The sequence below is a fragment of the Lissotriton helveticus genome, chromosome 6 (assembly GCF_964261635.1).
Source record: "Lissotriton helveticus chromosome 6, aLisHel1.1, whole genome shotgun sequence".
NCBI classification, from domain to species: Eukaryota; Metazoa; Chordata; class Amphibia; order Caudata; family Salamandridae; genus Lissotriton; species Lissotriton helveticus.
Genome location: NC_136067.1, coordinates 1,832,639,901 through 1,832,660,000, shown reverse-complemented (window position 1 = coordinate 1,832,660,000; position 20,100 = coordinate 1,832,639,901). Strand labels below are relative to the sequence as shown.

General features: G+C 49.1%; 1 protein-coding gene across 2 annotated transcripts in view; it reads right to left on the bottom strand.

The window, feature by feature from the left end:
* The window catches only part of LOC144763790 (uncharacterized), a 95,955-nt gene that overhangs the window by 28,473 nt on the left and 47,382 nt on the right, over positions 1-20,100 (bottom strand). For both annotated transcript variants that reach the window (XM_078649736.1, XM_078649737.1), the window contains 2 exons: positions 18,864-19,022; positions 4,067-4,119 (listed from right to left, as the gene is read on the bottom strand). In XM_078649736.1, the coding sequence (XP_078505862.1) occupies positions 4,067-4,119; positions 18,864-19,022 (212 nt within the window). The remainder of the gene's footprint in view (positions 1-4,066; positions 4,120-18,863; positions 19,023-20,100) is intronic.

The following is a 20,100-nucleotide window of genomic DNA, read 5'->3' as shown; positions in this document are numbered from 1 at the left end:
GGGAGGGGGATGCTCTGGGTTCTCCCGGTGAGGAAGGAGGTGGTCCAGTCCAGGACCTTCTCTTGGATTCCGGCGTTGTGGAGGTGTGCTCTTAGTGTGCGGTGGCAGACTGTGTCGAAAGCGGCTGACAGGTCCAGGAGGATGAGGGATGCGTTTTCTCCATTGTCGAGCAGGATCCTGATGTCGTCGGTGGCGGCGATCAGGGCAGTTTCGGTGCGGTGGTTGCTGCGAACCCCCGGACTGGGACGGGTCCAGGATGTTGTTCTCTTCGAGGAAGCTGGTCAGTTGTTTGTTGACGGCCTTTTCGATGACCTTGGCCGGGAACGGGAGCAGGGAGATGGGTTGGAAGTTCTTGAGGTCCTTGGGGTCCGCCTTGGGTTTCTTTAGTAGGGCGTTGATCTCTGCGTGATTCCAGCTCTCCGGGAAGGTCGCTGTCTCGAAGGAGATGTTGATGGTTTTCCGGAGGTGGGGTGCGATGGTGCTGCTGGCTTTGTTGAAGATGTGGTGTGGTCAGGGGTCTTCCAGGGATCCGGAGTGGACGGTGTTCATGATCTTGATGGTGCCATCGTCGTTGATGTTGGTCCAGGCGAGTAGGCGGTTGGTGCGGGCGGTGGTCGTGGGAGCGGTGGTGTCAGCGGTTGCCGGGGTGGTGGCAGCATCGAAGATGTCGTGGATGTCTGCTATCTGGCGGGGGCCAGTGAGTCACACAGGTCTCGTGACGGTGGGATGTCGTTGGTGTTGGAGCTGGGGTTGGAGAGTTCCTTCACGATGCTGAAGAGTTCTTTGCTGTTGTGTGCGTTGTTGTCTATGCGGTCTCTGAAGACGGTCCTTTTGGCGGATCAGATGAGTTTGTGGTGTCGGCAGGTGGTGTTCCTCTGGGCTGTGTAGCTTTCCGGTGTTCTTTCGCGGGTCCAGTTTTTTTCTAGTTTTCGGCAGATTCGCTTGGAGGCCTGGAGGTCTTTGGTGAACCAGCTGGCTCTCTTGCTGGTGTGGGCGCTGGGGAGGGCTTCTTGAGCGGGGCGAGGGTGTTGGCGCAGTCATTGATCCATTGTCTGAGGCTGCGGTGTCGGGTTGGTCGGGTCCACGGGTGGGCTCTGGGCGACGGTTAGCTGGTCCTCTGTGATCTTGCCCCAGCTGCGGCGCGGCATCTGCTGGGTGCGGTGGTGTGTGGTGGATTTCTGGAAGGTGAAATGGATGCAGCGGTGGTCAGTCCAGTGGAGTTCGGTGGTGCAGTCGAAGAAGACGTGGGTGCTTTCTGAGAAGACAGGATCAAGCGTGTGGCTGGCGGAGTGAGTGGGTGTTGTGACGAGTTGTCTGAGTCCGAGGTTGCCGATCAGGGTGGAGGAGTTGTCGTTGTTGTCGAGGTGGAAGTTCAGGTCCCTGAGGAGGATGTAGTCCGTGGAGGCGAGGGCGTGTGTGCTGATGAAGTTGGTGAAGGAGTCGCAGAACTGCGGTTGGGGTCCGGGGGTCTGTAGATGAGGGTGCCTCTGAGGGTGGTGTTGGGGTTGGTGTGGATCTGGAAATGCAGGTGTTCGGCGGTGCTGAGGGTGTCGTCGGCGTGTGACGAGATTTTGGGAGTGTTTCTGTGGACGATGGCAATTCCTCCTCCTATTCTTTTGGGGCGGTCCTTGCGGGTGATCTTGTAGCCTTCCGGGATGGCTATGGCGATGTCAGGTGCAGAGGAGGGGGTCAGCCAGGTCTCTGTCAGGAAGGCGACGTCTGGGGCATTAGTATCAAATAGGCCCCAGAGTTCGACGGCGTGTTTGAGGGCGGAGCGGGTGTTGAGCAGGATGCATCTGAGGAAGTTGGGTTCCTTGTTGGTCAAGGGGACTTAATCTCCCAACTTAAAATGGCCACAGGACGTTATTACACAATGGGGAAGGGAGGCGACGGGGCCTGAGGTGACGTGTGCAAACACGCCCTGTGGCGCATTTTAAGTTGGAGAAATAATTCCCCTACAATCCTGAGGGCCCCTGGGGGCCAACTAGCCCACCAGGTGCTTCTAGTAAGCGCCACTGCACTGCGTTGCAGAGAGGTGGTCCAGGCTGTGCCCCTTTTTACACCTCTCTACAACGGAGCTTACTGGAGGTACCAAGTGAGCTAGTTTGACCCTAGGGACTCTCAGGATTCAATGGGACTTTATCCCCCAAATTAGAACGGCCAAAGGGCGTGTTTGCACACGTCACCCCTCCCTTCACCAGTGTGCAAACGCGCCCTGTGGTGCGTTTTAAAAGGTAGTTTTAATCCCCCTGCCCTAATATGTACTAGGGTCTTACAGAGGAGGCCATGGTAATCACAGGGGTACCGTAATGCATAGTGTTCCCTAGTGTATGTAGGTGTTTTCACTGTATTCTAAGTGTCTTTTAGCATAGCACTGGCTCTAGGACTGGTTAGTCAGAGTAAGTTACCACCAGTACCCATCTGAAAAAGTTGAGGGTACAGGATGATTTTGCAACAAGGCTTCTTTCTGCTCCTTTGTTTGTTCTTTCTGCACCGTTTTCCTTCTTCCTGCAATTTTTTTCGTCTTTGAGGACTTCTGGTGCTTCTTTCTGCATTTTTTTTTCTTTCTGTGCGTTTTTTCTTCTTTCTTCACATGTCCTACCTCTGTAGGCATAGTTAGAAACTAGCATTTAAGAAACCTTTGAAATTCACTGAAAAACCATAGGTTTCAGGGGCGTTCTAGTTAGCTGGACATTTCACTCGTACAAAACCATTGAAATTCCCCCGTTATAGTTAGTTCAGCTACTTGCGCGCCCGCAATGCACTGCTGATGATGTCACATATTACATCACTTATGACATGGTCAGTGGCATCACTCATGACATCTCAAATGACATCACTGATGACATCATCCTTGTGATAGAGTGGCAGACCTCCTCTCAGCGTAATATAACCCTTGATAAACACATTCAAAAATAGAAACTAAAATTTTCAAAACAATGGACATACCAATACCAGTTACAACAACCTATTTAGTAATTCCAAGATCTACATACACATCTACTCATTCACCAACAGTCCTATAGTCACTCATGCATGTACTCACTCATCATATGTACTCATACGCCTATACATCCTGTTACACACCGCCACTCATCCATAGAGTTACTCACACACATAGTCACTCATGCTAATAAAGAAACAAACATCCATTTACTTGCATATACAGTTATATACACACCACCACACTTACTTCTACAGAAACGTACACATACTTACTCTTTTAAACAATCACTTATAGAAACACATACTTATTCATACAGGAACTTTTCCAAACTCTCACTCTCACATATACTCACTTATATACACCAATACTCACACATACTAGTATAAAATATATGTAGTTATTTATAAAGACACTATTGATTCACTCGCTAACACACCCATACACACACTCATCTACCCATACAGTCCTGCACACATACTGTCTTCAACACATACAAACAGTGACTCACTCATTCATGCATCTATGCACTAAGTAATACCCCCCACTGAACCATACAGACCCTCAGACAGTCATACTGATACTCGAAAAACCAAGTAATAACCCATATAGACACTGATGTAGCTACTCACCAACCGATGCAGCCACTTATACAGAAAGTGAGAGACTGATACAGATATTTACATATTTAAACATTACTCACTAACCCATGTATTCAGTAAGATACACTTAATCAGTCCGTTATACAATCAATTTTTACAACAACAAAAAAATCATCCACTTATATACCCATTTATTCTTCCATCGACCTTGAGATATACATATACAAAACATATTTAATTTTCAGAAAAACACACATTCACTGGAAGATGTCATCAGTGATGTCATTTGAGATGTCATCAGTGATGTCATGAGTGATGTCACTGACCATGTCATGAGTGATGTAATAAGTGACGTCATCAGCAGTGCATTGCGGGCTCGCACGTTATAGCTAGCTAAACTAACTATAACGGGGGAATTTCAATGGTTTTGTACGAGTGAAATGTCCAGCTAACTATAACGCCCCTGAAACCTATGTTTTTTTCAGTCAATATATATATATATATATTTTTTTCATCTTACCTTTTTGTTCTGCTTTTCTTTTTTCTTCTTTTTCGATTTAACTTTGGAAGAATCTATAAAACACAAAACGCAAAAGTATAAAATGTATCACTGCTGCAGATGTTGGACGAATACATTACAAAGCAAACCTAATGAAGAAACTTATGTACAATTTTTTTAAGCAGATGATTCTTTGTCATTTATATAACACATTTATCAAAGGACTTTACAACAGAAATTTTATATACAATTAATATTTCCTTAATAATTTTAATTCCACAAATATCTGCCTTTTAAACAATTTTAAGATGGTATGCTAGCACAGATGCTGCAGTCTCTCTAACCAGGAAATTGTTAGTACCAATATTAAAACTTAAATATCTATAGAGTGTGCATTTTACCCATAAAGGTATCCTAGTGCGAATATTAGTAGACAATAATAAGAGGGATAGAAAAATGTACTAAAAAATAAGCAAGCTTTTAGTGATTTGCAGAAATCAAATGGTTGTCAAATAAGGCCAAGGTGCTGTAGAAAATCATTCCATTGTCGAGCAGCCAAGTGTGAAAAGGAACAACTTCTGATCCTTTTAAGCCAGATGTGTGGGAGGACCAAGAGTCTAAAGCACACATAGGGCAACAGTCTACTGAGCGTGAAACAAGATGGCAAGTATGAAGCCCCCCAAAGAATGAAAGTCACAATGTATCATACAGAGAGACTGGAAGAAACTAAGCGTTTAGAAATACCTCATAAAGTGAAATAATAAAAGGAGAAATGTTTATTAAGCAAAGGAAGACAAAATTAAGTCATTCAGCAGTATTCTAATTGTGTTGCAAATAGTCCAAAAGGTAATTAGGTAATCTGTGGTAAAGTAAACTGCCACAGTCCAGGAGGGAAAGAATCAATCAATCAATCAATCAGAACATTTATAGAGCGCGCTACTCACCCGTGAGGGTCACAAGGCACTAGAAGGGGGGTATGAAGCAGCTACTGATCGAACAGCCAGGTCTTGAGAAGTCTCCTGAAGGTCAGCAGGTCCTGAGTCTGTCGCAGGTGGATGGGGAGGGTGTTCCATGTCTTGGCGGCGAGGTGGGAGCATGATCTGCCGCCGGTGGTCGTTCGGCGGATGCGCGGGATGGTGGCGAGGACAGCGGAGCGAGGCTGGCGGTTCGGGGTGTAGAAGGTGAGTTGTTTGTTGAGGTACGCTGGTCCGGCGTTGTGGAGTGCTTTGTGGGCGTGGGTGAGGAGCTTGAAGGTGATCCTCTTGTTGACCGGGAGCCAGTGCAGGGCTTTTAGGTGGGTGGTGATGTGGCTGTGGCGAGGGATTCCGAGGATGTGGTATGCCGAGGTGTTTTGTATGCGCTGGAGTCTTTTCTGAAGTTTGGCCGTGGTTCCCGCGTAGAGGGCATTGCCGTAGTCCAGCCTGCTGCTGACGAGTTCTTGGGTAACCGTCCTTCTGGTTTCGGTGGTGATCCATCTGTAGATCTTGCGGAGCATGTGGAGGGTGTTGAAGCAGGAGGAGGAGACAGCGTTGACTTGCTGGGTCATGAAGAGCGTTGAGTCCACGATGAAACCCAGGTTGCGTGCATGGTTGGTGGGTGTCGGGGCAGCTCCCAGCGTGTCCGGCCACCAGGAGTCGTCCCATGCGGAGGGGGTGGAGCCAAGGATGAGGACCTCCGTCTTGTCAGAGTTCAGTTTCAGGCGGCTGGTCCTCATCCACTCTGCGACGGCCTTCATTCCCTCTTGGAAGTTGGAATTGGCGGTGGCCGTGTCCTTGGTGAGGGAGAGGATCAGTGGGTGTCATCGGCGTTCGAGATGATGTTGAGGTGGGGCGCTCGGACGATGTTGGCCATGTAGATGTTGAAAAGGGTCGGGCTGAGGGATGATCCTTGGGGTACGCCACAGGTGATCGTGGTGGCTTTGGATCTGAATGGGGGAGACGGACTCTCTGGGTTCTGCCGGTGAGGAAGGAGGTGATCCAGTTCAGGGTTTTGTCACAGATCCCTGCGTGGAGGCGTGTGCGTAGGGTGTGGTGGCAAAACGGTGTCAAAGGCGGCCGAGAGGTCCAGGAGGATGAGGGCCGCGGTTTCGCTATTGTCCAGCAGGGTCCTGATGTCGTAGGTGGTGGCGTTGAGGGCGGTTTCGGTGCTGAGATTGCCAGATTGGGAGGAGTCCAGGATGTTGTTCTCCTCCAGGAAGTGGGTCAGTTTTCTGTTGGCGGTCTTCTCAATGACTTTCGCCGGGAACGGGAGCAGGTAGATGGGTCGAAAGTTCTTGAGGTCCTTTGGGTCCGACTTGGGTTTCTTGCGAAGGACGTTGATCTCGGCGTGTTTCCAGCTCTCCGGAAAGGTGGCGGTCTCGAAGGAGCTGTTGATGATCTTTCGGAGTTGGGGTGCGATGATGAAGCTTGCTTTGTTGAAGATGTAGTGGGGGCAGGGGTCGGAAGGAGAATCGGAGTGGATGGTGTTCATGATTTTGATGGTGTCTTCGTCGTTGACATGGTTCTAGGAGAGCAGGAAGTTGGTGTGTTTGGTGGGTGTTGAGTTTGGGGTGTCGGCGTCCGTCGTCGGTGTCTGGGTCCCGAGGCTGTCGTGGATGTCTGCGATCTTGCAGTGGAAGAAGATGGCCAGTGAGTCACAGAGTTCTTGCGATGGCGGGATGTCATTCGTGCTGAAGCTGGGGGAGGCGAGTTCTTTCACGATGCTGAAGGATTACCAACTCAATGACTGATTGATTGCAGACAAAGGGAGAAAAGGAAGTACCTTTCTTAGCAGGTGCACACACAAGCAGGCAGAAGCGATTCTGCCTAGCTGTAAAGTAAGAGAGACTTACTGGCCAATGGGAAAAGCAAGATTCCTCACCATCGGAACAGTAGGCGGAGCAGGACTCTGGTCCGAAGCCATCAGATTGAATTGTTCATCTACTAAGATGACCTCGGTCTTATCTGTGTTTAATTTCAATGAATTGGCACTCATCTTGGGCACACTGCACTGCAGTGCAACACTTGTGGAAGTACTTTCAGGCTCCAAATGACTGGACATCGAAAAGGTTCTGAGTGTCAACAGCATATGACATTAAAGAGCACCAGAAGGACCAGATTAGTATGGCAAGACGCTGAACATATATTTTGAACAGAGTAGGGCGGTAGTTGAGGAGGGGTGGCGCCCCGGGGCCCACGACTGTTCAGACATCCGATCTGGGAAACCTGGAGTCCCGAGGCCGCCTGGCGATAGTAGGGCGCGCTGGGCATTGGGCGTTCTCAGGCGTGCTGCCCAGTGGAGCCCCAGAAGAAGCGGAGGGCGACACAGCACCGCCCGTAGGCATAGGTACGCTTGGGCATAACTAATACAGCAGCATTAGCGGCACCCCGGACATTGCCAAGAACAGTGGCGCCTATCGGTGGTTGGGTCGGGCCATAGAGAGGTGAGGTCCTCCGTGGTTGGGGTGAGGGTGAACGGACAGCCTTTTTGCGTGTCCTCGTGGCGGTCGAAACCTGCTGAGTGGCCTGGTGGGTGAGACCATTGACTTGGAGAAACGCTTCCTGGTTTTCGAGCTGTTTCCACGCTCGGCCCTCTGGGTGGCCGCCCCTAAGTACCATGGGGAAGCACCTGTTATACGACAATGACACACGATAAGGGCGGAAGAGGCCACACCAAGCAGGGCACCATTGACAAGTTCACTGAAGCGGGTGCTGCGGCAGGGACTGCGGGAACTAAGGGACAGGTACCGGACAACGCGGCGCTCCTGGCAGCCATTACCCAGTCCAGGGACATACTTGACGCCAAGATCAGGGCCGTGGGCTCTGATGTCATACTGCTGAGGCAGAATTTGCGTAAAGCGGTGGAACGCATTACGGCGACCGAGACCCGCAAATCGGAGGTGGAGGACGACGTCACGACCTTAAAGAAGAAAGTGGCAGCCATGGAGAATATTCAGAAAGGTCTGGCGTTGCGGGCTGAGGATGTTGAAGGGCGGGGTCAGCGCAACATCCTTCGCTTTGTGGGATTCCCGGAGGGATGCGAGAGAGACAGCGTGGAGCGTTTCCTGACACGGTGGCTGGCTACCCCCCAGATGCCCTCTCCTGCTGCTTCGTGGTGGAGCGGGCCCATAAGGCCCTCATGCAGAAGCCTCCGCAAGGGCCCGCCCGCGGCCGATCATCGCCAAGTTTTTGAATTATATGGACCGCAACACTATCCTGAAGCAGGCCAGAGCTAAGGAATCCCACACCTGTGATAAAGCAAGTATCCTTATATTCACAGACTACACGCGCCTGGTGCAGCAGCAGCGACAATCCTTTCTGGCAGCCAAAGCTCGCCTCCGAGACCTCAAGCTGTCGTACGCGCTGTTGTTTCCGGCCCGCCTGAGGGTGGTCTACCGATCTCGCACCTATTTCTTCGACTCTCCGGAGGAAGTCTTTAAATGGACAGACAAGGCTGTGACAGTGCGGGTCCACACGCCACCTGGCAGGGAATCAGACTCGTCGTCGAGTGAGGTGGCCTGGAGGGGCCCCCGAGGCCAGCAGAGAGGCAACAGGAGATCGAGGTCCAGGCGTCATTCTCTGCCCAGCTCCGCCCCCAGGCAGTGGGGTATGTCACCGGACAGACAGGCTGCGGCAGACTGATCAGTGGGTATGGCAGGGGCTGGGACTCTAGAGACTGTGTTTTGATGTCCACAAGAATTGGCTTTTGTAGTCTGGTCTGCCCTGTTCCCATGATGCACTGGGCCAGGGACAGACTAATTTGCATACAGCCAGGTTCTGAAACTGGGATGGTGCAATGAGCTAAAAAACGGTGTTGGATCTAGCCCTGATCTCTTGACTGGGTGAGAGTACTCTGCTTAATTCAGAGACTCTGTCCATCACCACCCCTTGTTGTAAATAATTGATGTCCATATAGGCACATTTCTTGGGTTGGGAACCTGGTCACACAGGGGTGGGCGGGAAGGGGTAAGGCCCGAGGGTTATAGGTGGTCAGTTGGGGATGCATTGGAAGGTATGGTTCCTGTCCCCCGGTTGGGGACTAGGCTACTATCCGACCGCGGCAGATACTTCCATGTTCGTGAGGTATGGGGTGGGAGGTAGGGGGTTTGTTGGGGAGGGGGGGGTTGTTTCGTTTGTTTGATTGCGCGTCCATGCCGGTTGCTTGTAACACATCCTACACACCGGGGAACACATGCACAGGCCACGAGGGCATAAGTCAGTTGATATCTCTGGCACGAAAATGGAAAGGCGGATAACCCCTGGTTCCCTGCGCGTAGTAAGTTGGAATGTTCGTGGGGCACTGGATAAAGTAAAGCGAGGGGCCATTCTTCAATATGCCAAACGAGCTGAGGCCGACGTGCTCCTGCTCCAGGAAACACACTTGCTGGGTACTAAAGCCCTATGCCTACAGCGGTACGGATACCAACATATATTTCATTCAGGCTTCACACAGGGCTCGCGGGGGGTAGCGATATTGATCCATCGCCAGGTCCCCTAAGCGCATGAGCGACTTTGGTCGGACACGCAGGGAAGGTATGTCTTTATACAGGGCAGAATTGGGGGAGATGTCTTGACGCTGGACGGCGTATATGCTCCACGGCCATTACAGTGGTCTTTAGTGGAACAAATTCTAACTCTGTGGGGGGACATGCCGGATACACTCTCTGTTGTAGGAGGGGACTGGAACGGCGTGATGGAGCTGAGTCAGGATAGATGGAGGAACGGGGACACTGATGGGGTGGGAGGATCCCTTACCAAATTACACTCCCCGGTGACGGGGCTGGACTGGGCAGATGCATGGAGACACCTACATGGCCTTCGCCGGGACTACACGTACTTCACATGACTCATTCTCGAGGCTGGACTACATATTCGTTCCCAGGGGGCTAGTGCACAGAGTGTTGTCAGCAGATATTATGCCCAGAGGCTTGTCGGATCACTTACCCGGTGCTCTCACATTCCAGATAGGTCCGGGGCGGCAGCCACTTAGATGGCGTATGTCGGGGTGGCAACTGCAGAAGGAGGAATACAGGGAACACTTGGCCAAAGAGATAGATAATTATTTGGTAATAAATGTGGGGTTGGTCGAATCTCCAGCGGTGCTTTGGGAGGCACTAAAACCTACGCTGCGAGGAGTAGATATTTCGTGGTGTGTGGCTGCGTGGAGGGAGCGGCTGAGGGACGTGGTGCGTCGGGAGGCGGAAGTAGAGGCGCTGGAACATAGAGGGGAGAGGCGGACGGCGGCCCGGCCAGACGGCAACTAGTGTTGGCTCAGCAACAATATGCAGCACTACTGATGGATGAGGCTCGTCAGGCCTGGCTGGCAACACGTAGTAGGGTGTATCAATGTGGGGATAAGTCAAGCAAGATGCTCCACCGCCTATGCCAGGGTACCCTGCACGCCTAGCCTCTGCCGCGGATCCTTGACCCTGAGGGAGCGCCGATTCTCGAGCCCCCAGCTATTGCGTAGAGCTTTGCAGCATATTGGTAGGACCTGTACGCGCCAAAAGAATGTCTGGCAGCTGCGGTTACTATGAAGTTCATAGATGTCCTTCCCCTAAGACCGTCTCGGATGAGGTGCGAGACCAACTAGATAGGCCTCTGTCGGACGATGAGTTGGGTACGGCCCTGGGGGAGTTTAATCCCGGGAAGTCTCCCTGTCCGAATGGCTTTCCCAGGGAGGTTTTTAAAATGTTTTTTTGTACAGCTGGCCCCACATTTTCGGCCTGTGGTGGAGGAGGCGCGGGAGTGCGGCCTTCTTCCCCCAGACTGGAGACATGCGGAGGTGGTAGTGTTCCTTAAGCCGGGTAGACCTCTGGGGCAGCATACATCGTATCGCCCCATCTCTCTTCTTAATGTGGAGGCGAAGGTTTTGGCCAAGGCGTTGGCCAATCGGCTTAGGCCACATATCCCGCACTAGTACACCCGGACCAGGCCGGGTTTATGCCTCAGAGGGCGACTTGCCACAATATTAGGTGCGCGCACGTTGCTGTATCGGTCAGTGGCGGCTCGGGGAGCCGGCAGTACTACTGCTGGCTGACATGGATAGGGCCTTTGATTCCCTGAGCTGGGTGTACTTGTTTGCTCTGCTGCGGAAACTGAATTTGGGCCCGCGTTTTCTGGCCTATTTGCAGCTGCTTTACACTGACTTAACAGCTTTGGTGCGGGTAGGAGGGGCGATTTCTCGCCCTTTCTCTATCCAGCGAGGCACGCGCCAGGGCTGCCCCCTCTCCCCTTACCTTTTTGCGCTCGCCATGGAGCCGCTGGCGGCCTGGGTGCGCATTGATGCCCAACTTCAGGGGTTTGAATGGGCGCCGGGTCTCACAGTTAAAATAGCACTTTACGCAGACGACGTTTTGTTCTTTCTTACTGATCTGGATAGGTCGAGGACACAGCTGCTGCGCATCCTACAGATTTTCAGTGAGACCTCTGGGTTGTACATGAATCCAAGCAAGTCCACGCTGTGGGTTCTGAGGGGGGGGTGGGGGCTGTGGGTGGGAGCATGGGCCTCATCCCTTCAACTGGCGACAGGGGGGCTGAAGTATTTGGGGGTCTTTTTGTCCGACATACCAGCAGTATCCAGGGAACGTAATCTGGTCCTGGTGTGGGATCGAACCCGGGAAGACCTTAAGGTGTGGTCCCGCATGCCCTTAACTATATATGGTAGGTCGGCCATCTTCAAGATGGTGGCGCTTCCCCGTCTTCTTTACAAATTACAGAATCATCCCTACCAGATTTCACGCCGCTGGTTCCAACAGGTAAACTCAGCGCTGGGAGGGTTCTTGTGGGAAGGGGGCGCTGTGAGGGTGGCCCTACACACCTGTTTTTTTATCTACTTACGCCGGTGGTCTTGCTACTTCGGACATCCTCTCCTATTACCAAGCCGCACACTTGCTGGTCCTCAATGAGTGGTGGTACGGGGATAAGGGGGACCCAGCCTATGCAGTTGAGCGGCAGCTTATGGGCAACAAACACCTACACACGCTCCTATATTCCGCACCGCTTCGGAAGATTCTGCCCCCTGTCATGCGAGTGATGTTTCACATCTGGAGGCAGGTTCAGGGCAGGATGGGGTGGTGGAATTTCTTGACCCGGGAGTCTCCTCTCTGGGGCAACGGGCGTTTGCCTCAGTTGGCAGTCTTGCAGGGCTTCCAGGGATGGGACTCTATAGGTATTTCGGCTCTGGGGGACGTGATGACAGATCTGACACTTAAATCGTTCCAGGATCTGCAGGACGAATATGGGATGCCACGATCCCAGTTATTCAGATACCTGCAGTTTCGACACGCTCTGGCACCTAGTCTGGAAGGCCTGGAGTCTCTCCCCGAATTAAGCCCCATAGAAGCGAAGGTCTTTATGGGGGAACTACTGGACCGCAAGATTTCTCGCATATACCAGACGTCAGTCATTCACTGTTCCACAAATCTGCAGAGGCTTAAGACAACATGGGAGGAGGACATGGGTGATCTGGAGGAGGAGGACTGGGCAGAGGCTCTAGCGAGCCCGCGGGGGGAGGCAATAGCCATGCGCCTGCGGTTGATACAATTCAAATACTTACACAGAGTGTATTTCACTAGAGTGCGTTGGTGGAGGGCTGGAATGATCGAATCCCCTGAGTGTCTCAGATGTAGGCGGGAGGAGGGCGCACTTCTGCACACAGTCTGGAGTGGTCTTTCACTACATCGCTTCTGTAGGAGAGTGTTCTCCTGCCTGTTGGAGGTGTTGGGCTGGGAGCTTCCCTACACGCCGCGCCTGGCCCTGCTACACGTCATGGAGGGAGTTGGGGGCAATGGATACCTCTTGTTATTGGGTCTCACGTTGGCGAAGAGGGATATTGCCAGGGCTCGGAGGGTGCCCCGGGCTCCGTCTTTGGCTGCATGGAGGAATGGGATGGATTTTTGTATGGGGCTCGAACAGCCGGTCTTCAGTGCCAGGGGGTGCCCCCGCAAGCATTATAAGATTTGGAAAAGGTGGGCAGGCTACCGGGGTCTGGACCTAGATCCCCCACCGGAGGGAGATGTTCGATTGCCGGATTGATGGGTGTGTGGAAACCGGACTTTGCTGGGTGGCCAATGGGATTGTTGTTTCACTCCGGAGGTATTGTTAATTTTACTGTGTGGCATGGGCGCAATCGGGGGTGGAGGAGGGGAGTTGGGGGAGGTGTGTTCTAATATGGTTTATTCACTTTCATAAAATGTCAACGTCATTCTTCTTGTATAGTTGATGTGTGCAGTAGTCTCCGGATTGAAGATCTATGCAGCTTATGTGAACCGTGACAAATAAAACTTATTTAAGAAAAAAATAAAATTGTTTTGATGTTCTCCTTCATAACTGGCTGTAATGTGCCCTATGTGACTGCAACACGTCCACAACTGGTTTTGGTTCTACGCCCAGCGCTGCTGATCCAAAAAGGCCGCAGTGGAGCTTGCCAGCACTGCAGCAGGTTAATTTCAGGCAACAGAGGTCACTGTAGGGTGACATGACCAACGTGTGCTTTTAAAACAAACACTTGTGGTTCCTTGCTCTCAGACTCTGGAAGTGGGCGTGGCTTCCAAAGATGCTCACACAGGGGGAGCTGAGCTCACGTTACGCAAATGTATTTAGACTCGACACAAAACTGTGAGATATTTCAGTTCACTTATACCAATGCACACAACAATAAGTAAATGTAAGCCACCCAAAGCTTACCGGCGTCCTAACAACGTGAAGATGAGAACCTGTATATTTCCAGGATATGACATTGTTAAATCCCTTTTTCTCCAGTAGAAAGTCGGCCAGGCAATTTTAAAACTAATCGCAATAAACTATCCAAAATAACTACCAATTACCAGCTCTTATCCCTCCTAATGTGCTTTTATTGTCCTGCGTGTGGTGATCTGATACCTCGAACGCAACCATCTACGATAATATTGCACTTATGTTTAATTCATTTGCGTACACAGTCTACTTCCAGTTAATAAAGTCACATCCCCACATACTAAACCCGTGTTGCACTTCCAGGAGCTAGATAGAGTTGTTTTTTCTCAATAGTCACTGATGTGTGCAAATATATGAAAACATATCAGAAAAGTATCAGTCGGACAGATACTGGGGCATGAAAGGGAAAGGTCAGACGGGGACACACATACACCATGATGATTTATTTTGAGAGGCGAGAAGGAAGGTCTTGCGATGCTAAAACTGACTAGGGGGAGCTATATACCCTGAGGACTTTGAAGTTACATGAGACCGAAGCTATGCCCTGTATTTGACAGTTAAACATCAATTCTTTTGACTGTATTTCAAACTGAACTGTGATGTAAGGCAACACACAATAAATAATTTAGGAGAAGCCGAACCCGCACGCCCTTACCTTCCACAGCCCCTCCTCGTGGTGAGGCACGCGCTGTACAGAGCAGGTCCTGCCTCGCCCTCAGCCTGTGGCCGCAAGTCCCCAGAGAGATGGCACTCCCAAGAATATCACGCCTTTCCCTCCATGAGAGCACCAGTCCAGCGGAGGAGGAGCATGGCTGCCCAAGACACGTGCCGCTCTCGGCTCCCGTCTGACTCAGAGGAAGTCGGATGGCGCTGCATAGCATACTTGGGAGGAGGAGGAGGAGGGGTGGGTGGCGTGTGGGTGGAGGAGGAGGGCAGGCAGGGCAGTGTGTGGGTGGGAGGAGAAGGAAAGTGGTGGGTGGTGCGTGTGGGTGGGAGACTGTGGAAGGAAGAGCATTAGTCAGTGCGCCACAGGAGAAAGGGGCAGCGTGCAGGAGCTGGGAGGTGAGACAAGCTGTCACCAGGGTGAAAAATATAGTGTGTCCGTCTCACGCGACATGTAAAGCATACAGTCCCCGCGTGCACATCTTCTGTCCGTCCGCGTGCACATCTGGAATCCGTATTGATTCCAAAAAGCCCTCGCATGGAGAGAGCAACGCATGCGCGCTGCTATCGCCAGGCGAGACATAAAAATTCAAAAACTTTGGCATCGAGAAACTGTGCTGCAGAACTTTAGTGGAATTTGTATTCCGCTCCTCTTCAATAGAAATGGATGTTCACATACAAGCCAATCAAATCATAGTAAACTACAAATGAAACGAGTTTTGTAATTAAAGCAATAACAGGGCATTTCTTTCCTTATTTCAGCGCCCTTTACTTCCCTCATTCGTCTCATTTGGTAAGATTTCACTGGCCTGTATGTGAAGTGAACATTCTCTTTTTTTTTTTAAACGGAACCGAATTTAAATTCCACTAAATTCTGCGACACAGTTCCTTTCTTGATACGCACATTATCGCTTTAGAGATTGTAGGTTTCCAAATCTGTAAACTCCACTTACTTCTACGGCCATTAATTTAACCTAACACTGCCCTCTAGTGTATTTTAATATAACTAGGCACATTGAATTATACAAAAAAACACTTTTGCACACATTTTCTAGGGATCGTTTTCAACCCTTTTTATATTGCATCTTCTTTTACAATCCAAGCAAAGTAAATGCATGCGTTGTAAATGACTATGCCATCAAAAAAAGCATAGTAAAGGTAAGTCTTTATTCTAATATTCTTTGTAAAGGTAACATACCGAGGGAAAATACGGTCATTACAGGGTGGGAGGTCACCTCGGGTGGATCTTCTGCCGAGGTCTAAATCGGGCCCTAAATAGGTCTCTTAATGGAAAGTTATGAGGTGACCAGTCAATCAGAGTGCTTACTTTGCAAGCTACCGCTACCGTTACAGGCCTGCACAGGAGTCCTTCTTTGCTGCCAACCCCCTGTCTTAGGTGTGCTGGGGGCAGCCCCCAACAACCTTGCGTTAACGACAGATAGGGAGTGCTGCAGGAGCTGAAAGGTAGCAGTGAGAGGCCGCTACTGCTCACTAACTGCTCTCTATTTTGGGGAGAAGAGTACAAACAGAATTATTGCATTTACTTGTGGGCAGGGGGCACCAGTCTTAAGAAAATTAGTGGGGAGACTAACCAAGTTAGGCAGTATGCAAGTAACATCATGGCATCACAGCGCAACAATATGGCGCTGCATCCCAGGAAGTGGCATCACTACCCGTAACCTCATAGGAAGTGACATCACAAGGAGTGACAGCAGATCTTAACACCTCACAAATATGTTTCACAGGTCTATCATAAGTGCATTACAAGATTTAACAAATGAGAATTTACGTTAGTGTTGTGCCAAAAAAGTGACGCATCCCCACAGACACAAAATGTGGGTCTCAATTTACACATTTATTTGGTAAAAACTCTGCCACAAAGAAATTGACAACAAGGAGAAATGTGGCAGTAAATATATTCTGTTTAATTGGCTGCAAAGTCTGCATTTTTAAATACCTTATGGGGTTAAGGCACCTGCTGCAGAGATCTTTGTGTGCCCAGTAAATCCTAAGGTGATTTTGGAGAGTAACGCATTTGTTGAAGAAATCTGTATTTTCTCTGGTCCCAGTTTTGAATCAAAGTAGCATAGAGGGGTAATGTATCTCCTGCAAAAGCACATCATCTAACATGCAGATGACAGATTTTTATTTTATGTAGCTAGGTAAGTGGAGTGCCGTTTTTAACACAGAGATCATTTTGTTCCTTGCAGTTCATAAATTGTAATTCTTCTAATATAGCACAGCGAGCCATAAAGGACATGTGACTCCTACGCCTTGTAACCCTGTCTTATGTAACACGTCATGTATATCGATTTATAAATGTATACGCTTTATTGTCAAGGTATAATGTGCATGTGTGATATAAAGCACTCTTACACCCTGCATTAGGATGATTAGTGCCATAAAAAATATATATATTTAAAATGTTTTTCTGTAAATACTGGGACAGACCAGCACATCTGACATTCTTACAGTGCATGCATAGCTCTTATATATACAGGGGTTAAACAAAGTGAAACGCATGTCACTCAAGTACTTGAGAAGAGGTAACAAGCTGTGTGCCTTTGTTTCCCCTCCCTTGCCTCTACATGTGATGCTCAGATAGCTCCCAACTAGTATAGTGGACTAAAAGTAGGCCTGATGGCCCTTAAATTCGGCCTTTGTAATGGGCCCAGCTGGAGTCTGGAATACGATACTCCCTCATCGCCTGCACGTTGCTGCTCTGAAAGAAAGCAGACAAGGTGCCGGTGTGATGCTGAATGTGTCCCAGTGCCTGAAAATTACACCGGGACAAGTTCAGGATATTGAGTGAAAAAGGCTTTATTTCGATACGTAAATATCTTAAAAGCAATACATTACAAAATGCAATTTCAAGAATTAAATAAAATGACATACAGTTATAATTTCATAAAACAGTCAGATAAAAATACAATAAATAATTAAAATAAGATTAAATTGAGATGGAAAGCCTTTTTGCTCGAATCATCCAAGCCCATTTTAGGAATTTGGAGACAGCGCAGACAATAAAAGGGGAAGTATCAGTTAATAAAATGCGGAGAGCCACCAAATGTTGTCTAGTGCCAAGGAGCCTGCATAGAGGTACCAGCCAGCGCTTCCTTGGGGCACGGTAGTCGGGACATTCAAAAAGGAAGTGTGCCACTGTCTCAACCCTTGTAAGACACACCGCACAGAAATCTGAGGGCTGAGCCGTTGGGGATCTCCACCTAGACACCAAGTCAGCCAGAGGTAAGGTGACCACTCTGAGTTTAAAATAGAGGGCCCTATCCAGGGGAATGGAGATTAAGTCCAGGTAGGGCTCAAGTGCTACAACGTCTTTAATTCGTAGAAATGCAGCGGTTGAATTGCAATGGCGGGGATAGCAAATGAGTTTGTTGGTTACCCAGTCCCAATATATCTTTTTTAGGGTGGCTTTTGGAGGGGCAGAGCGGGTAACCCAGCAGTCTTCCAAGCCCAACTCCACCAGGAGGCTCTTGATGTCTCTTAACCATTTTATGCGATGCCATCCTTCCATTGCAATTACTTCAGACAGGCCAGCTGCGTAGGAGGCTAGCTCCGGTACCCTCCATAAACGGGCCCACAAGAGCAGAGGCCGCAATCGCGCCTGGTCCGTGATCGATTTGCAGCCCGTGTCGAGAAGCACTGGGACAGTAGGTGTGCTTGTTGGAAGTAGCAAAAGATCTTTCAAAAATTTGGATATTTCAGTGAGGCCCACTTCTTGCAGGGTGGACAGCGTCCACCCTGAAAATAGTGCACGGCGTCCACCCTGAAAATAGTGGACGGCGTCCACCCTGAAAATAGTGGGTGGATGCTGTGTACCTGCGTGTACTCCAGACTTGTGCCCTGCTTGCAGAGCAATAACATCTGCTAATTACCTCCCCATGCTATGCACCCTTGACTGCAGCACGGGTCCATAACTGTAAAGAGGTAATTAACAACTGCTGCTGCCTGCAGGTGTGGGCAATAAAGCCTAATTACGACACTAGAATGTGGAGAGCTCCCCTGAAGATGTTATGGTAGCAGATGGGCAATAACCAGGTACAGATCATCTGCTCGACATTCGAAAAGTTAGCCTCCTGTTTCAACCTGTTTAATTTAGACTATTCCACCTATCTGACCCAGGCCTACAACTCAGTTAAATAGTCTTCAACAGCTGCTACCGTCCTCATGAAAGGGCTATAATGATATTGTAGGCTCTCAAATGCATTTAAAATAGTGTAGTCTAACTCATTTAGTGCCCAATGTTCACTTAATGAACTTAACATGTTCAAGTATTTTGTTACTACAGTATTTGATAAAGTGGATTGCAGATGTATTCTATGTTGCTGGTTTCTTTAGAGATAGTACCCAATATTGAAAACAATACACAGTTGTTATTCGAAATAATAGACATTTTTATAATGCTGCTGTATCTTTCACTTGTTGCAAACCATGAACCTTTTCAACAGAACCAAATCACTTACCTGCACTACTTGAAGTGCTGGATGATGAGGATGATCTTGAAGAGGATGAAGATGAGGATGAAGAGTGAGAGGAAGAAGACGATGAGGTACTAGAGGACGATGTTGAAGAAACAGAAGAAGATCTGCTCCGACTCCGCTTACGCTTTCTCTTTGCTCTCTCTAAAGTAAATAAAATGTTTGTTTTGAATGTCAAATGACAAAAGAAAAATCATTAAAACAAAGTTAAAGGTTTCTCCATGGAAAGATTAGTTTGTTAAATACTACAATTTGGTTCCCAAAAGTCACTCACTTCACGCAACCAACCACACATAAGAAATGGCAACGAGAGCATTTTTATGTCGCAGTTGTCTGGCTATGCTACAGACATCGTGGGGTGTTTCAGAAAGTTGACCTGGGGATGCATTCCACTTTTTGCTTGCCATTGGCTTTGTGGTTTGTAACTCATTTTTTCTTTCTTTATATTTGCTGTTCCCAATGCTAAAGCAGTGTTTACTGCATTCTTCCACAAACTTGTTTTCTGTAATAAACTGGCCTTTAAATCTTGTCCTTATCTCGTCACATTTGCTGGGCAATCAAAGACTGAGGTCAAATGTCAAGCTGTGCCTTCGAGGGAGCCTGGTGTTTATTTTGCTTTAGTGTGACTTTAAAGTGAGAGCGTTTACAATGAGCAAACACTGAAATGCACCAAGGCACAGCCTGCTAAATCGGTGTTGATGTTCAGGAAGAGCTGCTCAGATTCAACAATTCCAAAAAACAGCATACCCGGATGAAACAGATGTCTGTTTTTAAAAGTGGAAACATTTTCATTCAGAACTCAATGCCACCAGACTTGCCAACCAATTCGAGAGCATCAGGCACTAGTCCAGTTTATAGTATATGCTATACAAACACCTTAATAGTACAAGGCTTCATTTCTTTTGACACTACAGGAGCTGGAAAGCCAGATGTGTTCAAAAAGGGATGGTGGTGGGTGGGGGGGCACTTATCCTCTGCACCATGGTAAGTGCCATTTTGGATAACCTTTCCCCTCTTCATGCAGCAACTGCAGCTGCCTCCCAGCATCCACTTTCCATTTCAGATAGTGGCAAAAAAAGAGGCCCAGCAACAGAGCAAAATGAAAGTGAAACAGACTATGGGCAACGCCGGCCATAAATTACCGTTATTGTGTCCAGCACTCAGGCATTATTGTGCCATCGATCCAGCTTCTGCCTGTGACTAAAAAACATCCCGCTAATTC